The 22,534-nt window shown below is 52.1% G+C and overlaps 1 protein-coding gene across 1 annotated transcript in view; it reads left to right on the top strand.

The window, feature by feature from the left end:
• Positions 1 to 20,770, top strand: part of SH3PXD2B (SH3 and PX domains 2B) — a 69,078-nt gene extending 48,308 nt beyond the window's left edge. The window contains exons 6-13 of the mRNA XM_032703279.1: positions 2,911 to 2,936; positions 8,742 to 8,876; positions 10,353 to 10,457; positions 12,479 to 12,596; positions 13,766 to 13,992; positions 14,870 to 14,919; positions 15,134 to 15,259; positions 16,137 to 20,770. Of these exons, the coding sequence (XP_032559170.1) occupies positions 2,911 to 2,936; positions 8,742 to 8,876; positions 10,353 to 10,457; positions 12,479 to 12,596; positions 13,766 to 13,992; positions 14,870 to 14,919; positions 15,134 to 15,259; positions 16,137 to 17,633 (2,284 nt within the window). The 3' untranslated portion in view covers positions 17,634 to 20,770. The remainder of the gene's footprint in view (positions 1 to 2,910; positions 2,937 to 8,741; positions 8,877 to 10,352; positions 10,458 to 12,478; positions 12,597 to 13,765; positions 13,993 to 14,869; positions 14,920 to 15,133; positions 15,260 to 16,136) is intronic.
• The last annotated feature ends 1,764 nt before the right edge of the window (positions 20,771 to 22,534 follow it).

Here is a 22,534-nt window from a genome sequence, read left to right on the forward strand (position 1 = left end):
CAGCATCCTGCAGTAAATAGTTTAACAGTTCACTTACATAGTGTTGAAGAACAAAATCTTTGTGTTTGTTCTCAACCTGCTTCCCAAGCTCTTCACTTTGCCTCACACCCTTGCTGAATCCTTGTGCTCCCCACCTCACTTCTTCCCATCACTGGATCCAGAGGGATGCTGTCTGATACACTAGAGAAGATGCTTGAGAAACCTGACCCTCTTTTTCTAAAAAAAAAAAAAAAAAAGAAGTGCCATAGGGATTATTAATTGGTGCTAAGAGTTCTCCATGTGTAAAAGTTTCCTTTCAGGATCGCTCCAGGGGATTATTAGGTTCTTGAAGGACACTGTACTGAGCCCACTGAGACTGTCCTGTTGGCTCAGAGCTTTAAGTGAGACAACAGGCACACAGGAACCCTTGCCATCAGTGGGAATGTTATGGGAAGCAGCTGGAGAACCATTCCTGTGTTTTAGCACCTGGGAAGCTCTGTGAGGCTGGTTGATGGCACTCAGCCATAGCTGTGTATTGATGCCTTGTAGTTGTGCTGTGGCTGCTGGTTCATCTGCACAGCCTGGCTGGTGTGGGGGTTGGAGGTAAATGAGTTTTACAGTGGAAGGCAGAGTGGCCTTTCCTTCCCTTCTTCTGGAGCCTCCAGTTTCCAGGAAGCCGTGCCTGCAAGCTCTGGTGCGTGCCTTTCTCTGGTCCACTGGGATCGGAGGAGGAGGAGATGCTGCCGGGAGTTTACTGCTGTTTCCTGTCTTGTCTGAGCTCTTGTCCTCTCTGAGGTGGTGGGCTGAGGCTGCTGGTCTTCAGACCTGCAGCTCTTTGTAACCCTGCCAGGAACAACCCAGCAGCAAAGTGAAATTGCAGCTCCTTCCTTGCCCCCTCACTCAGACGGAGCAGCCGGTGAAAGGAAACAGGGGGATGAGTTACAGTAATAGGTTTAGCAGAAGGCAGGGGAAAAACAACAGTTATTTCCATCAGTGCCCTCCAGTCAGCATGAGGGTGCCATGCCCACCTGCTGATCTCCAGTGGGTTCATCTGGCCTTGCTTTGCCTCCCTTCCCTGCTGTACCGTTGAACTGGGATGAATTTAATGGGGCTTATTAATAAACTTTAATTTAGTTCTGCAATGCAGTCTCTCTATAGAGATAGAGAGTCTTTGGGATGCTCTGTCCAGTAGATTCCTCCATTGGTCTCTGCACCCAGGACATGGCATTCAGGTCTTTGCACAGTCTGTGATCTCTGAACTCAACAGTCTACAGTTTCTAGATAACAATGTCCCATTTGTTTCTGGTCCAACTTTGTTGCATTTCGTTTAATTTTATTGATACCTCCATGGATGAATACCAGAGGTTTAAGGTGCAGAGGGAGAGAGGGACTGGGAGGAGAAGGCATTGCCAGCAGAACACATTCCCAGGATGGGTGGGCCTTGAAGGCAGCCAAGTCCCCACATCACCCCATGGCTCTAGGGGAATAAAATGACTACAGCTAATTACAGTCTGAAAATGCAGATAAGCTTGAAAGAGAGCGAAGCATAGCCCAGCTCTGGCTTTCTCACTGAGCATGGAGGGATTTCTCTGCATAGCCTGAAAACAGGGAGGGAGGGGAAGTTTTGCCAGTGGACGTGATAAGCAGATGAAAGGGCTCCTGGGGCCATCTGGGGTGGTCCAGCCACTTTTCCAAGCAGTGGTCAGGCAGCTCAAAGTCTGAGGAGAGTCCTCTTACCACCAGGTGAATGTTTTCCTCCTTGGAAACTCTAGTCCCTGCTCTGTGCTTGTTACTTCTCCTGGAAATAACAAGAATCAATGTATTATCTCCTGGTACCAGAATATTTTGCCTTGGTCAGATGGTCTTCACCAGTGTGAGTCTGAGGAGTGGGGAAAGCAATGTCTTCTGTAAGTGAAGAGGGAACTGGTTACCATCAGCCCACGCTACCACAGCATTTCAAGGCTAGAGTGGTGAATTATGTGAAAGTACTGAGAGCCCTTTTGTGGCAGCATGGACTGCTGTGGCTGGGCTGGGAACAGGGCTGATGCATTTATTTGGATTTCAGGCTGGTTGGGTCTTAGTTTGTTACTCGGAGGTTTTTTAGGTTTTTCTGGGCCCGTATTTTCCTTGGTTTGGATTTCATTGTGCCTGCAGAGTTGTATTTGTGCCCTGGGTTTGAGGCTGTTCACCAACCATGTTTCTTGGTAACATTCAGATCAGAGAAGGGACCCAGGACCCGTAGTTTCTAAGCCATCTCATCAGTGGTGTGGTCAGCGGACCAGCCAAAGTGAGAGGACTTGGGCTGAAGCTCCCTCATTGCCTCCTCACAACCACCAATAGCTCCTGCTTGCTCTGTCCTGAAGGCTGCACAGCCCTGGTGTTCATCCTGTCAACAACACTTTAATGACTTGTCCCGTTTTGGGGTATAAATGATTTCCCCTTTCCTTCCGCTCCCCAACCTTGTCCCTGAGAGAAGCATGGGACATGGAGGAAGTCTAGTATTTCCCTCTTTGTCTGTTTTCAAACTGGCACCCACTTCTGTGGGAGCTGTGGTTTGTGCTGGGAGCAGTTTTGGGGGTTTTGGCTTCCCTAGCTCCTGACTGCTGCCTTATCATCCCAATCCACCCACCTTCACCAAGTGACGTGGTGGGAGTTGTAGCTGTCAGACCAAACCACCAAGGAGGCCAGGCCAGAAACCCAGGCTTCCCCTGGGAAAGACAAAACATTAAATTACTAAATGAAAGGAGGGGAGAGATGGGCTGTTTGCAGGGTGGGTGGTGCCCCATGTCACCATAGAGACATTAGCTGGTTGAGGGAGGTCAGTGGCCCCACCAGGGCCAAGCACTGCTGTGCTTTCCTGGGTGGTTTGTCACTTGACCAACAACCCAATTGCCCCATCCCTCCGCTGATACTCTTCCTTCTCTTTTTCAGGGAGCCCATTGGAAAGAAGAGGTCTGGTAAGGACTCCTTTCCTCTCTGCTGGTTACACCAACTCCTCCTTTCACCCACAGCTGTGGTCTCCTGGAGCAGGGCAAGGGCCTGGCCCCATGGCAAGATAAACCCCTGCTTTGCTCCCCTGTGGGGCTTCCCAGCACAGTGTGTCCCCTCCATCCACCTGGGATTTCACTGCAGCCTCCAAGTCCTGATCCCATGTCCCCTGTGCCTCCCGTGGCACTCTCAAAGGTGGGTCAGATGCCCACAGCTCTCCACACTGTGCTGGCCTCCCCCTTCAGTCATTAATTGAGCTGTTGCCACCATTGCTGCCGCCCCCAAGTTCGTTTCCCTCCCCGCCTCATGCCTTGTCTCCCGTTCGTTTTTTTCCTCATCAGGGTTTATCCAGAGAACGGCCTCTTTCCTGCAGAGAGGTACTAACAGCTGCTCGCTGCCCGGCCCTTGCTCTTGCTTTGCCTTTCTCTGGGGGGACACCTACTCAGGCTGGGTGGGCAAGACCCTTGCAAGAGGCTGTCACATCCCTGGTAGCTTTCTGTGGTGGCTGGTGGACACGGGGCAGTAGGGGAGCTGAGGTACGGCGGGCTGGGGCTGGGGCTGGGGCTTGGCTCTTGGTGCAGGGGATGTGCCACAGGTCCTGGGTGAAGGTCTGCAGGGATGGGGATGCAAAATTTCAAAAATACAGAGGAATGTCTGAGCTGCCTGGTGATCAGTGTGAGGTGGAAAGTCTCCCGATGCAGCAGTAGGTCCTGCTTTGTGATGGCACCGGCTAGGAGCCTTTGGGAAGACAGTTGGGGCTGGGATACTCTACCCCTGCTCCTCATAGAGGGAAACATCTCTGAAATAAACCCTAGCTGGTGTGTTTTAGCCTGTAGAGAGGAGAAGGAGAGAGGAGTGGAAGAGCCTTTGATCTGTGGATTAAGGAGGCATCTTTCAGCTACTGAAGCTGCAGATTTAAAAATAGCGTGAGGTTCTTTGGGAAAGAAGTTCTGCACCTTGGCTGGATGGAGATTCTTCTGGAATAGATGGTGGAAAGGATTTTGGCCAGAGAGTTGGCACTGCCATAAGCTGTGTAAGCAAATTCACCTGTAGATGAGTGGGTTCCTCTTGGAGGAGAGAGAAGTAGTACAGGGGAGACTCAAAGACTTGTTTCCACTTTTTTTCCACTGGAGCTGCAGATCATCCCTCCTTCAAGAGCTTATGGTGTCCCAGTGTCTTAACTGAGACTAGCTGTAGGAGGATGCACATGGAAAGCTCTGATGTTGTTGACTTGAACAGTGGCTCCTGGTTTTGGTCTGTTCTCACAGGCAGGTCATAGTTGGGTGCTCTCCTGATGGACTAATGGGGTTTTACGAATGTGGTTAAATCCTTGGACAACATTTTCTCCTCAAACTCTGACTGCTCTCTGTCAAAGCAGGACATTGGGATGGTCATTTTAAAGCTCTCATGGGCCATTTGCAAGCACAGACTGCAGTACTGGCTTTCTTGTTCTGAAGTGGGTCTTCACCTAGCTTTGGAGGCAGAGAGAAGCATCTGGCTGTGGGTGGGAACAAAAACAGGCTGCAAATATTTTCCTTCTCCTCTGTTTTGATGAAACAAATGTAAAACAAAGATACAATCTCCCTCGTCTTGAAACCTTCTCTTGTGTGCTGCCTCAGCAGGAACATTTGGTGAGTAAGGGAAGAGTGTTGTGTTTCCCTATGAGATCAGTATGTGCTTAGATCACTTTTACTTCTGTTCACTTACATAGGCAAGAGAAGAGAAGGCCTCTCTAGGGTTGAGAAGAAGAGGAAGAAAATTTCTGCTGCATAACTCAGTTCTTTGAGGGCAAAATTCAATTTAAGGACACTGGCTGTTAAAGAAGCAGGAACTTTTCTCCTGCTCATGCAAACAGCTTCATCCTGCCTTCCCACTGCATTCATAGACAGCTTCACTCTGCCATCCCTTTGGCATGGTGAGTTTGTAAGGGTCACAGGGATGTTGCTGAGGTCAAAGAGAAAATGCTCTTTGGGATGCTGTTCACTTGACAATATTGAGAGGGAGAGAATGGTAAGAGATTGGGTAACAACCAAGCCAGAACCTGCTCTGGCAGGGCAGGATGTGAAGTTCTGCCCATGGCAGCTGGCATATGTGCAGGAGCCATCAGGGAAAGGTGTAACATTGCAACAGGTCGATGCCTCATGCCAGACATGTTCAGAGACTCCTCTCACTCTCTTGCATTTTCTGGCAGCAGAAACAGAGTTTGGTTCTGCTGCTGTCACCCCAGTTCCTCATATACCTTGAGGAGATTCATCAGGTCCTCAAGCCAGGCCTGCTCTGAGGTAACAAATATGCAGCAAGGCACAAAAGAACACTAATCCAGGATCTCCCTGAGGAGGGGTCATCCAATAGCTGCTAACAAACAAAACTCATGAGAACATTCTAATAAGCAGTTTCCCAATTGCTTATTTCTCCCAGCATTGCCAGAGAAGGGGTGAACTGCTCTTGAGGAGAGTGTTGGAAAGAACTCAGAGCTCCTGCCAGCAGCAAGCCCTGTTTGAAAATTGGATTTAAGCAAACACTGGGATGCAAAGGGGGTTAGAGTGCTGCCTGCCCTCAGCCTCCTGTGGTGACCAAGAGACTCAGGTGACATTTGCTGTGTAGAGGAGGGCATGGTGTATGTGAGCATTGGAAATGACATCTACTTTCTTTGGTGAGGTTTTTTACCAGTGTTTGTAATTCCACATGTCTGTGAGCCTCAGGCGTGGGCCTGGGCTGTGTTCAGCCTGCAGCTTGAGAGGGGTGGATTATCCCTCAGTCTCTGGGATTCTGAAGACTGACTTGGCCACTGATTTAGGTACATCTAAAAGTAGTCATCATATCAGTCCCCAAGGCGTTTCTGTTCTCATCTCACAGTTGAACAGAAAGCACAGATGGAGAGTCATGGGTTTGTTGCAGCACTGACAGTGCAGAGGATCCTGAAACTGTCTCCAGAGTTTATATTTGGTTGGAGCTGCTCAAGGAGACTGGCAGAGACCTCAAAAACCCTGCTGCCAGTTTTGTGTTAGATGCTTTCTTATGTGGCCATGTCTTTTTTTGTTGTGCTATGTAGTGTGCCTGCAATGGCAGAGGGCCCCCATACCACAGTATTCAGTCTGATGAGAAGCAGTGAAAACACAGCCCTCAAATCCTACAGCAGCCATAAGGGACCTTTCTGAAAATCCTTCCTCCCCTCCCCAGGTGCAGAGCTTTAGTGCTGTTTGCCATCTTAGCTGGGAAGCTTTACACCACTGCTATTTTTGAGAAACCCAAGTCTGTCCATATACAGGATGTCGTTGTTAACTGTAGTGTGTATTTTTGTGGTTGAGGACAATTATGCCAGGTGAAGATGCTCCTGAAATTACCGCCTACTTCTTCCTCCAAGCTCAGTTTACCACTTTTGTTGCTGGTTTAATAGGTACATTGGAGGATCCAGAATTGGCTGCTGAAACTACAAATAGCCTCAGAGCAACGGGTGTAATTACAGCAAGGGAGGCAGAAAGGAGAGTACTTATCTCTTCCTATAGCTGTTATTCTTCTCTCAGGGGCTGGGTAGATCCTCAGATCACTTTAAATACAAACCTTTAATTGAGCTAGTAGAACAGATAGTCCTAGCATCCACCATTCACTTTAGAGGGCTATTTTTAATTCTGTCTGGTGCCCCACCTCTGGGGTTTGGTATGGAGGAAGCTTTCTTTAGCAGTAACAGATCGTCTGCACTTGGCCAGCTCACCTGGAGCTCTGCAGAGTGCTGTTTATAGCAGATTAGCACAGACAATTTGCTTCCTCTTCCTTTAAATAGGAAGATGTCTTGAAAACACATTGTTCATTTAAATCTTGGTTGTGGTCTCTTTCTCAGAACCAGTTGGAGAGGTTGTGACCTTGTGCACAGGAGAACTTCTCTGTGAGGCAGCATACTAGGAATCCTGAAGACTTGCTAGATCTTGTCCATCTCTACTCATACCCTTTTGGGATGAGTATGGCCCCATAGGTTTCCTATGGAGGAACCTATGCCCTGCAATAGGTTCCCCTATAGGAAAGATCTTTCATCAGGTTGAGGCCTGTCATGTGTTGGGGGGAGTACATGGTGCTGGTGCACTTGCCCACAGAAGCTTATTCCTGATAACACAGTTTGAATTCTTTGCTGCATATAACCTAGCTGTCCCAAGGAACCACCTCCTTCTAGGGAATTTTACACCCCTCAGAGGCTGGGAGCTGATTGTCCTACATATCTGCCTGCTGTAGCAGCTGGAGCCTGGGGCAGGTGTGATTTCTGCCTCAACCCAAAACTTGAGGCTCAGGGTAACACATGGGCCCTTTAAATTCGACCTAACACCTGCAATCAGGTGTGTGATTCTTTGGTATCACTTGTGCTGTAATAATTAACAGTCTCCTATTTCCAGAGCATTTGGCAAGTATTAATTAAATCTTACTGCACCAGGGGGAGAACAGGATAATATAATAGTGTCCTCCTCTGACAGGCAGCGAAGCCACAAGGCAGAGTGGCAGTTGGAAGCCAGGGCTTGGGATGGAGGCAAGTCTTGAGCGAGAGTTTGTGGCGCCTTTTTGCCTCTTGGAGGCTTTTGGAGGCAGATGGACAAGTGCTCTGGTGCTCCGGGTACCCGAGTGCCTTGTGGTTGGTTCAGCGGGAGGCTGTGCCCGAGAGAACGTCTGTGTCTGATCCTGCCAAGCCCTGGGTGCTCCATGGGCGCCCAGGACACAGCCACCCCTGGGCACACGTGGGGAAAGGGGAGCTCTGCTCGGTGTATGGGACAGACTGGGGCCGTGTTTCCGAAGCAGTGACAGCTGCCAGTGGGAAGCTCTGCTGCCGTGCTGCCATAGCGGGCAGCGCCGAGCCGGGGGCCATCCAGAGCTCTGCCCTAGTGGAAAACGTGCTTGCAAACCACAAACTAGCCTGGCCCTGCTCCCCTCCCGTGACAGCGGGGAACTGGCAGTGCTCCCAGTGTCCCACGTATCGAGCCGTGCTCCGTGTGTCCCGCCGTATCCCGCGGTGTACCCGTTATCCCGGCGTTATCCCGCAGTGCTCCCGGTGTCCCGCCGTATCCCGCAGTGCTCCCGGTATCCCGATCTTATCCCGCAGTGCCACCTGCCGCCGGCCCGGCTCCGCACCCGGCGATCCGGCCGCCCCCGGCTCTCCTCCGGTGTCGGCCTCCTTCTGGACACAGGAAGGCTTTGTTCCCGGTGTGTCCTGCCCATTTGCTCCTCCTTGGCGTATTTTTTTTCCTTTTCTGACACGAAATTTGGATCTGCAGCAGGAGGAGCCAGGCCGAGAGCAGAGCAAACCGAGGTGCCTGAATACCCCAGGGCGATGAGGACAGGGGATGCTGCTCTGCCCTACACACAGCTTCCACCTTCTGCTCTTTAGCCCAGCAGAACCCACTGCAGTTTGAATGTTTTGAGCTGGGGTCAGAGCTGGTCTGTGCATTGGGGCAGCTGATGCCAGTGCACAGGAAAGTCCCCCAAACCCCCTCAGTCTCTGAAAGCAGGTCCAGGCTGCTGTGAGCATCACTGGTGGTGGTGGTGAGGTTGCTTGGATGGCTCTGTTGGTGAGCAGGAAGGTGGGCAGCGAACGAAAGGTCTCACCTGGCTGTACCCATCTCACCTGGCTGCTGGTTTGATCTCTCTCCTCCTCACTGTGCCCAAGCCTCTGGCTCACGTCTCTCACGCTGGGGTCCCCAGGGTGTCCTGGAGCTGCTCGCAGGCCAGCAGGTGCTCGGGAGCGGTGGCCTGTGCTGACCCTGGCACACGGGTCGGTTCTTGTCCCCCCTGTGCAGGAGCTGACTCTGCCTCGGTCGACCCCTTGGTGCTGGAGCAGTATGTCGTGGTGGCGGACTACCAGAAGCAGGAGAGCTCCGAGATCAGCTTGTGCGTGGGCCAGTTGGTGGATATCATTGAGAAGAACGAATCAGGTACAGAGAGTTTGGCTTGGCAGAGGGCTTTGGGTCTGCTCTGTGTCACAGAGCAGGGGTAGGAATAGCAATCTTGTATTTTCAGTGTTTTCCTAATAGGGCCTTAAACAAAACAGCCTCCAGGCTCCTCACAGGGGTGTCCTTGGATGGTGAGCTGAGGTGGGATGTGGAGGAAGAAGCTTTGGTCTGTAGGAGGGTGGACAAGACTTCAGAGCTGTCTCTAAGGGAAGGGTCTGACTATCCATGTGCTGAGTGCCAGGCACCGTCCATCTTCTTCAGTCTCTACTTTATGCTTCTTTGTGCTGAAAAACTTGGCCGATGGGTCCTGAGGACAAAAAGCCATTCCTGAACTTGGCAGGCTTGTTTTATTGACAGAGGGGGACACTCTCATGGTGCCCATGAAAGCCCCCATTGTGCATTCACAATTCCTGCCTCCGAACACAGCGGGGCAGGCAGCTGAGCTATTCGCTTGCTTCAAAACTTAAACTTGCTCTTAACCTCTGCAAAGGGATCTAGTCAGGTCATGGGCCCAAATTCTGTAGTTTGTCGAAAAGGGGAATTCATTCCCTGAAGTTTACAGAAGTTGCTTGGGCGGGGGGCGGGGGGGAGTTAAATCATGAAAATAGATTTTTAAATTCTGGAAAACTGGTCCCCGGAGGATCAGTTGCACCAGCAGCTGTGTTTGAGAAAGAGAAAAATAAAAGCTACCCTCAAGCAAATGAAACCTATTAGCACAGCCAGTTCAAAAGCAATGAAAAATAATTTATTTATCAAAGGTCAGCCCTGATTTTCCCTCCCATGCAGGTAGCTGATCCCCTCCCCAACAATCTAGTTGTTTTTCTAAATGACTCATTGGTGAGGTTCTGAGGATAATACTCAGTCTTTATTTTTTTCCCCTGAAGGCACAAATAGCTTGTGCTTTTAATAACTGAGGAGCACACACTTATTTTGATTGGGCACACAGGGTGGCCCAGAATTGCTTGTGGCCACTGTGGAGCTGGCTGGGTTTCCACTGGGAGAGCTCATGTTTTAATCCTGCAGTTGCTCGTGGCTTTTCAATTTTGCTGTTTCCACAAATGTAAAGAAGGCGAGCACAGCAGGAGCCAGCTATCGATTCACAGACAGGGTATTCATCTCTGCTAATTAGCCTGGACTTGCTGACCCAGGCTGAGGGAAAATGAACCATGAAGGGGGAGCAAATGTGGTGGCTGGAGACATTAATCTCTGAGAGCCTCTCCTGTTTTTCCTGGGGAGAGAATTGTGCATTTCGATGTCATTCAGCTGCAGTTGTCCCATGCTCCTGTCTGTGGTCCCTTTCGGATAGTGCTTGGCTCTGTTGCTTTGGGGCCACCTCAGCTTCCCATGCAGGCAGCAAGGAGAGATCACAGCCCCCCAGACTCGTGGTTTGGAGAGGGGAGAGATTTTCTGGCTGGTGTGAGCCCTTGGCTGAGCCACCTGCTGTTTTTACATTCTCAGGGTGGTGGTTTGTGAGCACATTGGAGGAGCAAGGCTGGGTGCCGGCGACCTGTCTGGAGGCCCAGGATGGAGTCCAGGATGAGTTCTCAATGCAGCCTGATGAAGGTAAGAAGCTACTGGAGGCATCTACCCCAGCTTCTTCCTGCTGAATTACTTAGAGCTCCTGGCAGTACTGCATCACCCTCCCTGAATTGGGCAGGGAAAGGACAAACCCACATGTGCTGCCCAGAATGGTCCTGCCTGCCCAGCAGCTCCAGTGCTGCAGCAGGAGTGGGGCAGCTGGGTACTGACAGTGTGACTGATGGCCTCCCTGCTCTCCCACAGAAGGGGCTGAAGGTGGCACCTGCAGGAAATGCTCACTCCTGCCACCTCAGTGCCTCCTTTAGGCCCCGGGGAGCTTTTACCTGCACTGGAGGAGGAGCAAAATGCAGGTCCTTGGACAAATCACGTGTCTTCAACACATGCAGAACAAAGAGCACGCCTGAGTTCATGTTATGGGAATAGCAAGGTTGCAACCTTTGCTTAAAGCAAATCTGAAATGTCCCTGGAGAGCACATCCTTCACGGTGACCACTGTGTGCTCAAAGCAGTGTGCTCAAAGTAGCTGGCTCAGCCCCTCCTCTGGGTCGGCAGAGGTGGGAGGGGGGCTCAGACTGGGGAAGGACCCCAGAGGGCTCCAGGTGAGAACAGTCTCTGTACCACTCTCTGATGTCAGCCCTGTCTCTTCTTGGACCTGAAGTGTTGCCTCCTCACATCCTCTCTTGTCCTTCTCCTGCTTCCCCAACATGCTCTTCCCAGTCCCATGGAGATACTGGTCTCTGCCCAGGCACGTTGGCCGCCGTCGGACTCTTGGGGACTTGTACACCAGTGGATGGGGTCAAGGTGGACTTCACAGAGACTTTCTTGGCTGCCCGTGTTTTGTGCTTGGAGCCTTGTTGTGTGCATGTTTGTTTGCTTTGCATGTGATGAGCCCTGCTTGTGTCAGTCCACAGTGTGTGCCATACCTACTCCTCATCCTTCCATGAGGCCTGCTCATGTCCACATCCCTTTCCTCTATCAGCTGTTCCTTCTCACAATTTGAGGCTTGTTTTGGATTCAGAGACTGGTGTTTCTGCTTTCCCCCAGCACATGTACGCAGACTTCTTCCAACTGCTGCCTCAGTTCCTGTAAAAGTAACTTTGAGCCCTGGCCCGGGATTGGTGCCTCAGGTGGGGTCAGGAGGAGAAGAGCCAGCTTGGTCTTGCTGGATGTGACAGGACACTCTCCTCTGTGACTCCTTTGCATGAAGTGGGTGGGAAATCAGGCCCTTCCAGAGCTGTGCTCCTCACAGAAGAAAGATCCAGGAAACCTGCATGGTAGGGATATATGAATGTCCAGGTGTGGATTTTGGAGGCAGATTTTTCCCCAGATGGCCTCCACCCTGTTGTGACACAGCTTAAGCACAGGCAGTTATTTTCCTGTGTTTCTTCCAGAGAGGACAGGACAAGGTGAGGGAGAGGGGTGAATGGATGGTTCTGTTTGTCTGACATATTGTCTGCGTGGTTGTTAGGATGTTTCCCCTTCCTCCTGAAGGGAAGAACATCCATATCCCTACTTAACATCCTTTGGTCTGATGGACGGAACATCAGACTCTTCTCCAGCCTCCACACATGGCTTTGACCAAAGTCTTGGAGATGCAGCTGTTGAACAGGGAAATTCCTGTAGACCTGCTGCTGTAGACTGGTTTGAGAGCTGTGTGTGAAGAGTTGCTCCCTGATGCCCATGGGATTTCTTTCCCCTTATAGGGGACAGTTTTTCTTTAAAAGCTTTGTGAAAGAAATTTGAACTGAAATGGATGCATGGAAGAGCTTCTGTGACAAGCTGTAAAAAGACAGTCTTTAGTCCTAAGGGAGAGACAACTTCTTGGCCCAGAGTAGCTCTCCAAAGTTTACATTTCCAAATGCAGCTGTGTTAGTTTTGAAATATATTTCACTGTCATTTCTCTTCAGAATGGCTGTGTATCTGTGTGTTTGCACCTAAATTACAACAAGAATGATCATTATATGAAGCACTTTATAACCATTTTTCAGCTGAACCCAGGTTTCCATGAAACAGTATCTCCATGAAACTGTGCTTTCTTTCCAACAGAGGAGAAGTACACTGTTATTTACCCCTACACTGCAAGGGACCAGGATGAAATGAACCTGGACAAGGGAGCTGTGGTGGTGGTGATCCAGAAGAACCTGGAGGGCTGGTGGAAAATCAGGTACTGACCCTACCTCTTGCTTTTCCCTGCCACTGCAGCTGGGGCTGTGCAAAGCAGAGACCCAATGCGTGTGGGATGTACCCAAGGGCAAGTCTGGGGTGCTGGGGAGGGCAGAGTACCAGAACTTATTTCTCTCCATCCCTACAAAGACCAGTTGATATTCAAGCACAGCTTTGGTTGAGAATCTTTAAAATCCCCTGATTTCCTGTGCTGGGAGGTGGACTGTGTCACAGCATCACATGCCCCAGCAGTGCAAAGGGAACTGGTGTGAGAATGTTACATCACGTCCTGCTGATGGGAAAACCAGCGAGTGTCCCAGAGGCAGGCTGGATCCTCTGGCTCTGTTCAGATGCTCCTGCAGAGAAGGGCCATTATCTGGGCCAGGTCTGCTGCGTGCAGGGTATGCTGAGGCCAAAGGCTCCAGACCATCCTGAGCTGATAGTTGTTTTCTGCTGGAAGCTCATTTTCTCATCTGTGGTCCAGCAAATGGCTGGACTTGATCAGAGTGGGAGCACTGCTGCAATTTTCTTAACCTTACATTGAACCTGTGGTCTTGGCAGCAGCACAGCCCCAGAAACACATCCATTGACTATTTAAGCAGAGGAGAGCTGCCACAAGAGCTCTAAAGGCTATTACAAGCTCAGTAGTTGGTGCCATCAGAACGTAGTGGCTGCAGCCCAGCCAGCGGGGAGAGTCTCCGGCATGGCAGGGAGACTCTGCGGATGTGGTTTTTTGATCAGGTCACGGGGCTGGTGTCTCTCCTAAACAGATTTAGAGCAGGGAAGGGATCCAGGCTGCTGGTGCTCAGACAGAGGGCTTGTGCTTTCTCCAAAGACCAGGTACATCAATCCAGCAGCAGCCCTCTGCTTTTTCCCGCTGCTTCCCCTGCCGGTGCGCTTCATTCCTGAACTGCTGCCATTGCTGAGGTGAAAAGAAAATGGGGTTTTGCACCATTCCCAGCCCTTGTCCTGCTGGCTGTGGCCAGCTTGTGTGGGAGCATTAGTCATGACTGGAGCTCTCCAGATGCCCACGTACCACTGAGCACCCAGTGAGCTCATATTGCCCAGGACAGGTGGTACATTCAGTCAACATGTGAGCTCTGGCTCCAGGGATGTCCAGTGGCTCCACACCACTTGGGTGCAGTGATGTTGCCATTCTTGCCCCGACAGGTACCAGGGCCAGGAAGGCTGGGCCCCTGCCTCCTATCTCAAAAAGGGGAATGGAGACATGTTCTCGCAGAAGCTGGGGCCGGGCTCCTCCGCTCATTCCTGTGCCTTGGATCTGGATGGCATCTCCCGGCAGCAGGTGGCGGCGAGCCGAGAGAAGGATGGGCTCGCTGGGCAGAGGGATGGGAGGTTCGACAGCCGCCCCCTGCCCAACGCCGACATCCGACGCAGTAAGTGGCCGGTCAGGGGCAGGTGGGTGGTGGCTGCAGCTTTCAAGTGAGGTAATGGGACATCAGGCAGAGGCTTGCAGGGGCTGTGAGTTCTGCAGCCAGATCTCCTAAAGGGTGTCACTGCACACACGGGTGGGGCACAAGCACAGAACTTCCCAGGGACCTGCTGAGAGTCAGCAAATGGAGCAGGGATCACCTCCCAGGCTGCAGATTCATCTGGAGGTGCTCTCCTCTTTGAAGCTGGCATATCTGAAGGGAGCCTACAAGAAAGAGAGAGAGGGACTTTTTACAAGAGCATATTGTGACAAGGACAAGTGGAAATGGCTTCAAACTGCCAGAGAGTAGGTTTAGATTAGATATTAGGAAGGAATTCTTTACCTGTGAGGGTGGTGAGGCCCTGGCAGAGGTTGCCCAGAGAAGTTGTAGGTGCCTTATCCCTGGAAGAGTTCAAGGCTAGGTTGGACAGGGCTTGGAGCAACCTGGTCTAGTGGAAGGTGTCCCCGTGGCAGTGGGTGGAATGAAATGATCTTTAAGGTCCCTTCCAACCCAGAATCTGTGATTCTGTGGTTCTATGATTGTAACTCCTCTGCAGGCCAGGTCTTCTGGGTGAGTCCTGTGCAATGCAAAAGCAGTTTTATGTGGTCACCTCAGATGCAATTCCCAGCAACACCTGAAAGATGGTTTCCTTTCCCTTTCCTTCCCTTGAAACCTGGGTGACCTCTGCTACTCAGAGTGCCAGGGAGACAGATTCTTCCTTTGTGTTTCTTTCCCCTGGGGCAGGTTTGGTCCTTGCCTGTCTGTTTTGTCTTGTCTTTTGCAAACACGCATGTGACCAAAAGCCAGGAACTCAACAGCATCTGGAATTCTTCCTCCACAGAGTCACCAAAGATGAGGCAGAGGCCACCTCCTCGCCGAGACCTCACCATAGTAAGTGCCAGCTGATGCAGGAGAGCAGCAATGGCAAAGGGAGTGGGAGAAGAGCACTAAAAGGAGCTCTGGTCACTAGTTATTCTTTGCCTGAGATCTTGCCCCTGTCCCTGGCCGTGCTGGTGTCTGTCTCTGCAGGCTGGTGGGCTGTGGGGATGTTGTGTCACACCTGCTGTAGAAACACACTGATGGGTTTCCTTTTTTCTGGTCACAGCCACGTGGTTTGAACCTGCCTAAACCTCCTGTCCCTCCTCAAGTGGAAGAGGAATATTACACCATCGCTGATTTCCAGACTACCATTCCTGATGGCATCAGCTTCCAGGCAGGAATGAAAGTAGAGGTGAGACTGTCATCTTCCCTTCACCTGTCTTCACATCAATGCTGTGCTCCTGACTCCCATTGCCCTGGGACCTGTTTCAGACAGGAGCTCCCCTTCCAGGCAGGGAGGATCCGCTCACCATGGTATTCTGGATGAAAAATGGGCATGGTGATACATGCGATTGCCTCCGTGTAGTGTTGACATCAGAGTGGGAGAGAAACCTGTATGAGCTCACCAGACTTTGGAGCCCAAGATGCTCTTGGTGGCCTCCTGTCCCCCAGTCACGGGTGCTGTGTTAGAGCTAAGGGAAAATAAAACCAAACCACAAATCAGGTTAGAGATGGTAGTTGTTTCCTTGGTTAGGCTAGGTGTAAAGTTAAAAGCACTTCCTGAACTGCTTTCCTGGCACATCCTCTTTGCTGGCAGAATACCTCCTGCAGATGGGATTTTGCTTTCTCCATGTGCTGATGTGATTTATCCCTCGCTAAGAGGATTTTCCTTTAGGCTGCCCCAGTCAGCCCCTCCCAGGCCCCAGCCCCACTCCCGGAGCTGCAGAGACTGACGGTGTCCGATCCGTGCAGCATCGCTGCCGGTTGATCGCTCCAACAGTGCCACGCAGTGGCCACTGCCAGCACCCGGCATCCCGCTCCCGGGGACAGCTCGGAAACAGCTCCTTGCCGCGGCTGTTCCGTTCCTCAGCTCCATGGCACGCAGGTCTCCTTCCCTGGCAGAGGTCATGACCAGGTTCCCCTCCCATTAGATGCCAGTGCTGTGATTCCATGGTTTTTGGCTGGAGAGGCGCCAAGGCCATGTGCCCCCCTGACATCATTTCAGAGACACCCTTTTGTGCAGAGAGGGATCCCACATGGATGTCTGAGGTTTCCTTTCCCCTCGGCAGGTTATTGAGAAGAACCTGAGCGGCTGGTGGTACATCCAGATCGAGGAGAAGGAAGGCTGGGCCCCCGCCACCTTCATCGATAAGTACAAGAAAACCAGCAATGCGTCCCGGCCGAATTTCCTGGCTCCGCTCCCCAACGAGATGGCCCAGCTCCGGCTCGGCGATGCCGCGGCCGATGGCAACGGCAGCGAGGAGGCGACAGGGCCGTGCCGTCCTCTGCCAGAGGCTCCTCCTAACGGTACGGACTGCAGTGGGAGGTGGGCCAAAGACTGGAAGGGGCGGGAAGCTCCCGAGAGTGGGGACCTTTCCTTTGCCGGGGGCTATGAGGAGATCTCAGACCGTGACACAGAGGAGAAGCCCAGCCTGCCGCCCAGGAAGGAGTCCATCATTAAATCAGAAGGCGAGTTACTTGAGAGGCAGAGACCTCCCCCCAAGCCCCCAGGCATGATTTTGCCCATGATCCCACCCAAGCAGTCGGCAGCCCCAAAGGACAGCAAGAAGCCAGAGCTCAAACCAGAGAAGGGCAAACTCTTCCAGCTGAAAAACGAAATGGGACTGGAATGCGGACATAAGGTGTCAGCCAAGGAGGTGAAGAAGCCAAACCTCCGGCCCATTGTCAAGCCAACCAAGCCAAAAGCTGAGCCTGTGGAGGACAAACCTGAGCCCATCACCCAGAATCCGTTCTTAAAGTCTAGACCTCAGATCAAGCCAAAGCCTGCTGCATCCCCCCGGACGGACCCACCTCCAGCTGATGATAAACTGGACATTTGCAGCCTGCGGAGCAAGCTTAGACCTGCCAAGTGCCCAGAGAAGCCCTCCGAGCAGGACACTGCTGCCAGTGAAATCTCCTTCAGTAGTGCTGTGGTCTCTTCGGAGGCTCCTGGAAGGTTTCCAGAGCGACCAAGCATGGAGAGCAAGCCCCTGCCCAAGCTGGACAGCTATACCACAAAAGAGGCACTACCCAAATCTCCCCTGGGCCCAGCAAACACCCCGTGTGCCAGGGACGCCCCACCACAGCGCCCCGTTGTGCCACCTCGCAGACCTCCCCCCCCCAAGAAAATAGGGGGTCCTGCCCCTGGCCCCTCAGTGGAGCTGAGGGCCCCAGCACGGGAAGCGCCTGAAATCAGGTCATCTGCAGTGCCAGGGAGGCCCATGCTGGTTCCTCCGAAAGCCAAGCCCTTCTTCTCTGCCTCCATCCAAGATGAAGCCAAAGCAAAAAGCAGCGTAAGCCCAAAGGTCATTTCCAAACCAGTGGAGAGAGGGGACCCCAGGGAGAGGACCTCAGCCCCTGTCTCCAGCCTGGATATTACCAGGGAAGCTCTCTATGTGGCAGTGGCGGATTTTGAAGGCGACGAGGAGACCAACAGCTTTAAAGAAGGGACTTTGTTTGAAGTTCGTGAGAAGAACAGCAGTGGCTGGTGGTTTTGCAAGGTCCTGACGGGGGGGCCGTGCTGGGAGGGCTGGATCCCTTCCAATTACCTACGGAAGAAGCCGTAGTCACTCCTCTGCTTGCACGGCTGGAGGTTCCCTGGTCTCTCACCTGAGTATTTAATTAGCAGATTAATTTATAGTTTTCTGTGAGGCTGGCTTTAAAAGGAAAGATAATAATTGAGATCCCACGCATCCCAGCTGGTGCCTGTTGGCGGCAGCGTGGAGGAAGCAGCTTGGCCTCCCCTCCCCACCCATTTGCTCCCACCCACCCTCCTCCCCACATTCTCCCAAGGACTTGGCTCCTGTGCCATCCTGGCTGCCCAGACATGCAGCTGGAGCTGTCCTGGCCAAGCTTCGTGGTGTATGATGGCTCCCATGGTTCTCTGTGCCCAGGAGATGGACTTTGATAGACATTTTGCCACCTGTACCATGAATTAAAGTAGCCGGGTGGAATGGTACCAACAAAGGGAATCTGGCTGCACAAAAGAATTTGCCTTTTCCTGAAGCTCAGGATCACAGTTAAATGTTGTAGGTCACCTTGCTTAGTCCAGGTGTGTGCCAGAGCCATAGGGAATGTGGCCAAAAGGAGGAATGATTGCTGAGAACAGGGTCCCTGTAGCTCTGTCTGCACGTGCAGGCACAGGCATTGCCCAGTTAAGGGCTGTGCCTTGCTCCACCCACACGTGCCACAGGACCGTCCCTGCTCTGTGACAACAAGTGTTAACTTAAACATCCTCCTGATGGAAAAAAATGGAGAGAAATACACACACACTCGTCCAACAGGTCCTCTCTGTGCTGATCCAGGACACCATGCAGGCTTCTCTCCTGCAGTACCACAACCAAACGTCAGAGGGGTTTTGAGGAAGAATACTATGCAAGGCACGGAGGACCAAAATGACCCCAAAAGCCCTGGAAAAGGGATGCTTTGCTTTCCTTCCCTTCCCACACCGACTGCCCGGCTTGTTGGACTATTAGGGGACCACCCCTTCCCATGACCCACTGAGCTTCCCCGGGCTGGCGGGCAGCAGCCAGGAGGTGGGTCCTTCCATAGGTGCTGATATTATCAAGTGCAATCCAGAATGTGGGAGTTCAGCTCCTCATCACAACCAGTTGTGAGGTGTGTCTGGTGCTCAGGGGCTGCCTACCTTGTTTGTCACCCCACCTGCCTGTCTTCCAGGTCCTTTCATTTCACGCTGTGTGACAGGTTGCTTGGGGGGCTTCAGGTCAAGCAGAGCCTGGGATTTTTCAGTGCTGACATCCTTGCCTGCCAAGCCTAATCTTGCCCACAGTGTTGCTTATCCCAGCAGGAGGATGAGCATGGATGAGCTGTCATTCCCCAGTGCCAATTTCTTTCCTTCTGTCCTTGTCTAACTTGCAGGTTCAGGGCCACATTTCTCTCCAGAAGAGCTTTAAACCTGGCTCTTGGTGGGTTTCACAGAGTCACAGAATGGTTCGGGTTGGAGGAGACATCTGGAGGTTATCCAGTCCCACCCCCCAGCCAAGGCAGGGTTAGGTTTTGTGTTGACCAAGCCCTGTTGCCCTCTCTGGTCTAATTGCAAGTGTGAGCACTGCAGCCACATTGTTTTGCTGCTGAAAATAATTAGTTTTCCCTCTAATTTGAGGCTGGCAGAATTGAAGCAGTGTTCTCCACTCCCCAAAATGCTTGCTTCCTTCTCTGTCCCATATTTTCTACCCTGAAAATGTAGAGTTGAAGATCCCTCTGTCTGCATATAGAAAGAAAATGGTAGTGCCTGTGGCCAGGATTGTTCTGGGACAGTGATGGAGCAGTTTGTCCCAGCGCTGGTTTGATCTAATAGAGAAGTCCTGACCATCCCAGTACGGCCTAAAATCCAGAAGCCCCAAGATTCAATTTTAGCCATGGGAATTCATGCACCCCATTCTCCAGTTGATTCCTCTTGCTCCCACCTGCAGTTTTTTCTGGTGGCACATCAGCCTCTGGTCAGAGTGACTCACCTGAGCTGGCAATAAGTGATCCATTTGCAACCCAATCCAGTAACAAAGCTCCTTGTGTGGCACATTGCGAGTTGTTGATGTGCTCCCAGGAGAGTTGCAGGGTGGGTTGGGGGAGCAACACTGCCTTCACTCTGCATATCACTTGCTCCAGTAAAGCCTTTCTGCTTTGGAAAGGAGTGGGGACAGGATGAGTTAAGCCAGAGCTGCTTGTCAGCCAAATCCATCCCCCTCCATATCTGAGGAAGGGGCTGGACCTGCATCCCCCTGTCCGCTCTGGTAGTTTCATGCAGGGGTGAAGGGGCTGTGTGTGCTTTTCTCAGGCATTGTGTCTTTGCTCTGTCTTTGCTGAACAGCCTTTTAATCTCAGAATTGCCTCTTATTTCTCTCTCTGAGACCTCACTGCCCTGGCTTTCCTCAGAGAGGACTGTGTTGTTTGTGTGACCTCCGCACTAAATGAGGGCTATTCCCGCTTCCCTCCCAGACTGAACCTCAGAACTGGTAGTGCTTCATTTTGCTAACACAAGTACTGTATTTGGCTCATTGAGCACGTGACAGGATCGCTCCCTTGTTCCCAAAGAGCTTCCAAGAGGGCAGGGATCACACTCAGTATGTGCTGACACCTGCAGCCTTACCCCTTCCTACCACTCTTCTGTCTGCGAAGGGACTGCAGGCTGGACAACTCCATTCGGGAAGATGCCAAGAGCCATTGGGCTGGCAGGGCTCTGCCCTCCATCTGATAGGTGTCCCCCAGTTCAGCCACATGTGCCCCAAGCCAGGCTGTGCCTCCTCTCTGTACTTTGCACGTCACATGCGGCCGAGCTCCCCGACTACCTCGTGAGGAGGAGGAGGGCAACTACGAGTACCCCGAGCTTGGCCACGGGGTGCATCACCCCATCAGCCAATGCCCAAACACCCAGTGCAGTACCAGGGTCAGGGTTTGTGACAAGGGGGGGCATTGCCATGGCTTGGGGCCCACGAGCCGGGTGTTGGGGACATGCCACGGTTTGGCACATCCCCAGCAGGCTGCCAGCCCTGCTGTGCCCTGCTCCTCACAGGCTCCCTAAACTTCCCCAAACCCATTTGTTTGTCCGTGTCTCGCTATATTATGTAAGTGCATATAAATCTACATTACTGTGGGTGGGTGGGGGGCAGCAGAAGGTAGATGTAGCTGTGTACATGCCTATCTATACTTTCACCTTTATGGGATGGATTTTTTTTTTATTTTATTTGGTGGGTTTAGGATTTTTTTTTTTTGGGGGGGGTTTAGGGAGGGTTGTTTTCTTTTTTTTAAGAAATAAAAAGAAACTGCTTGACTGGTTTCAAGCACCTTAGTGAACCCATGTGTGGCTGGTGTAATTCTGGGGTGCAACGTGGGCTGCTCTCCTGTCCTGGCAGCTGTGGCTGTGCTCCCACATACAGCACTGCCTGGGAGTGGTGAGGGTTATGGGCACCCTGGCAGATCCTTGAGGCTTGCCCAAACTTTGATTAGTGTCCCAGCAAATGAGCTGGTGTAGTGCAGCAGTTGTGTTACTGTGATCTCAAGGCAGCAGAGTCTGGTGATTTTGGGGAAGTGGGGGGAGAGAGAGAGAGAGAGAGGGACTACCCATCCTCAGGAGGGGCTCTTGGGGGTTCAGGCTGGCCAGGGAATGAAGGTGGAAGGCTCAGGCAAAAGAAGGATTGGACTCCAAAGCCCAAGTGTCTGGCAGAAGGCTATGGTGTTGCACACAGGCAGTGCTTCATAAGGAGTGGGAAAGAAGTGGGGGAAAAAAGACATGGATGAGCAGCTTGCACTGGCCCAGCTGACCACCTGCCAGCCTGAGACATGCAAGCCCTGTCCATGCACACCCCCAGCTGTCAGGTGCCAAGGACCCCCAGCAGGGCTGTGCAGGCAGCAGGTACCAGCCCGGTGCCTCTGGACTTGGAGCAAAGAGTGCCAAGGAATTCTCTCCTTTGCTTCTGTGGAAACAAAAGAATAGTCCCAGCCACTTGTAGGAATAAGTCCTGGAACAATCAGACCTATTTCGCTCCACTTCTTCGAACTTGGGAACTGATTCCCCTATCAATATAATCAAAGGATGGGGAAGAATTTAGTCTCGTTCAAATAATGTTATCAATCATGTAGCATCAGGGCCCACCTTGCTTCACCTGATGGCTGTGTTCACTCAGCTGCCTGCAGCACATGCCCCATGCCATGACCAGGTGTCTGCCCACCCACACTCCGTCCAGGGCTTGTCCATCAGCACCCTGGCACCCGCCCTGATGCTGCCACTTGCCACCCAGCAGCAGGTGAGTGCACCAAGGAGAAATTCGGGGCCTGTGACATAACCTGGAGTACTGCATTAGCATGGCCATGTGGGGCCCAGCCCATCTTGGGCAGCTCCTTGCAGGTGCCAGGCCACATCTCATGGGCACACTGCTCCTGGCTCTGAGCAGTGCCAGCTGCTGCCCAGATCTGCTGTGCTGGCACAGAGCTGGGCTTCGGCCGCGGGAGGCTCAGTTTCAGCTGATACCTGTGTCACAGCACCCAGGTGCAGGGGCTGGGAGTGGGCAGTGGTTCTCCACACTCTCCCTGGGGTTTGGGCCAGCACAGGCTGGAACAGGTCATCACATCAGTGCTAACTGTGGTGCTGAGCTGCTCCATGGCCTGAGACTGGCAGCATTGGCCTGTTGGCATCTCAGAAGGATCAGCTCTGTGGATAAAGTGGGGCAACAGAGTGTATAAAAAAGGCATTTTAGTATAAATAGCCACTGTCGGGCTCCCTCACCACCTGTGGCAAGTGAAGGGTTTCGTGTGAACACTTAACTCTGGCCGTGTGCTTGCCAGGGCAGAGTTATGAATGAATTTTTCCACTCCACATTAAACCACATCTGAGGCTGCTTGAGGTATCTGGCTTCAGCAGGCCACATTTCGGGATATAAACAGTTTACAGAGCAGCCTTCTGTTGGCCTCTGCTTGTGAAATAAAGAGCCAGGCCAGCCCTTGTGCTGTGTTT

The sequence above is a fragment of the Chiroxiphia lanceolata genome, chromosome 15 (assembly GCF_009829145.1).
Source record: "Chiroxiphia lanceolata isolate bChiLan1 chromosome 15, bChiLan1.pri, whole genome shotgun sequence".
Classification (NCBI taxonomy): Eukaryota; Metazoa; Chordata; class Aves; order Passeriformes; family Pipridae; genus Chiroxiphia; species Chiroxiphia lanceolata.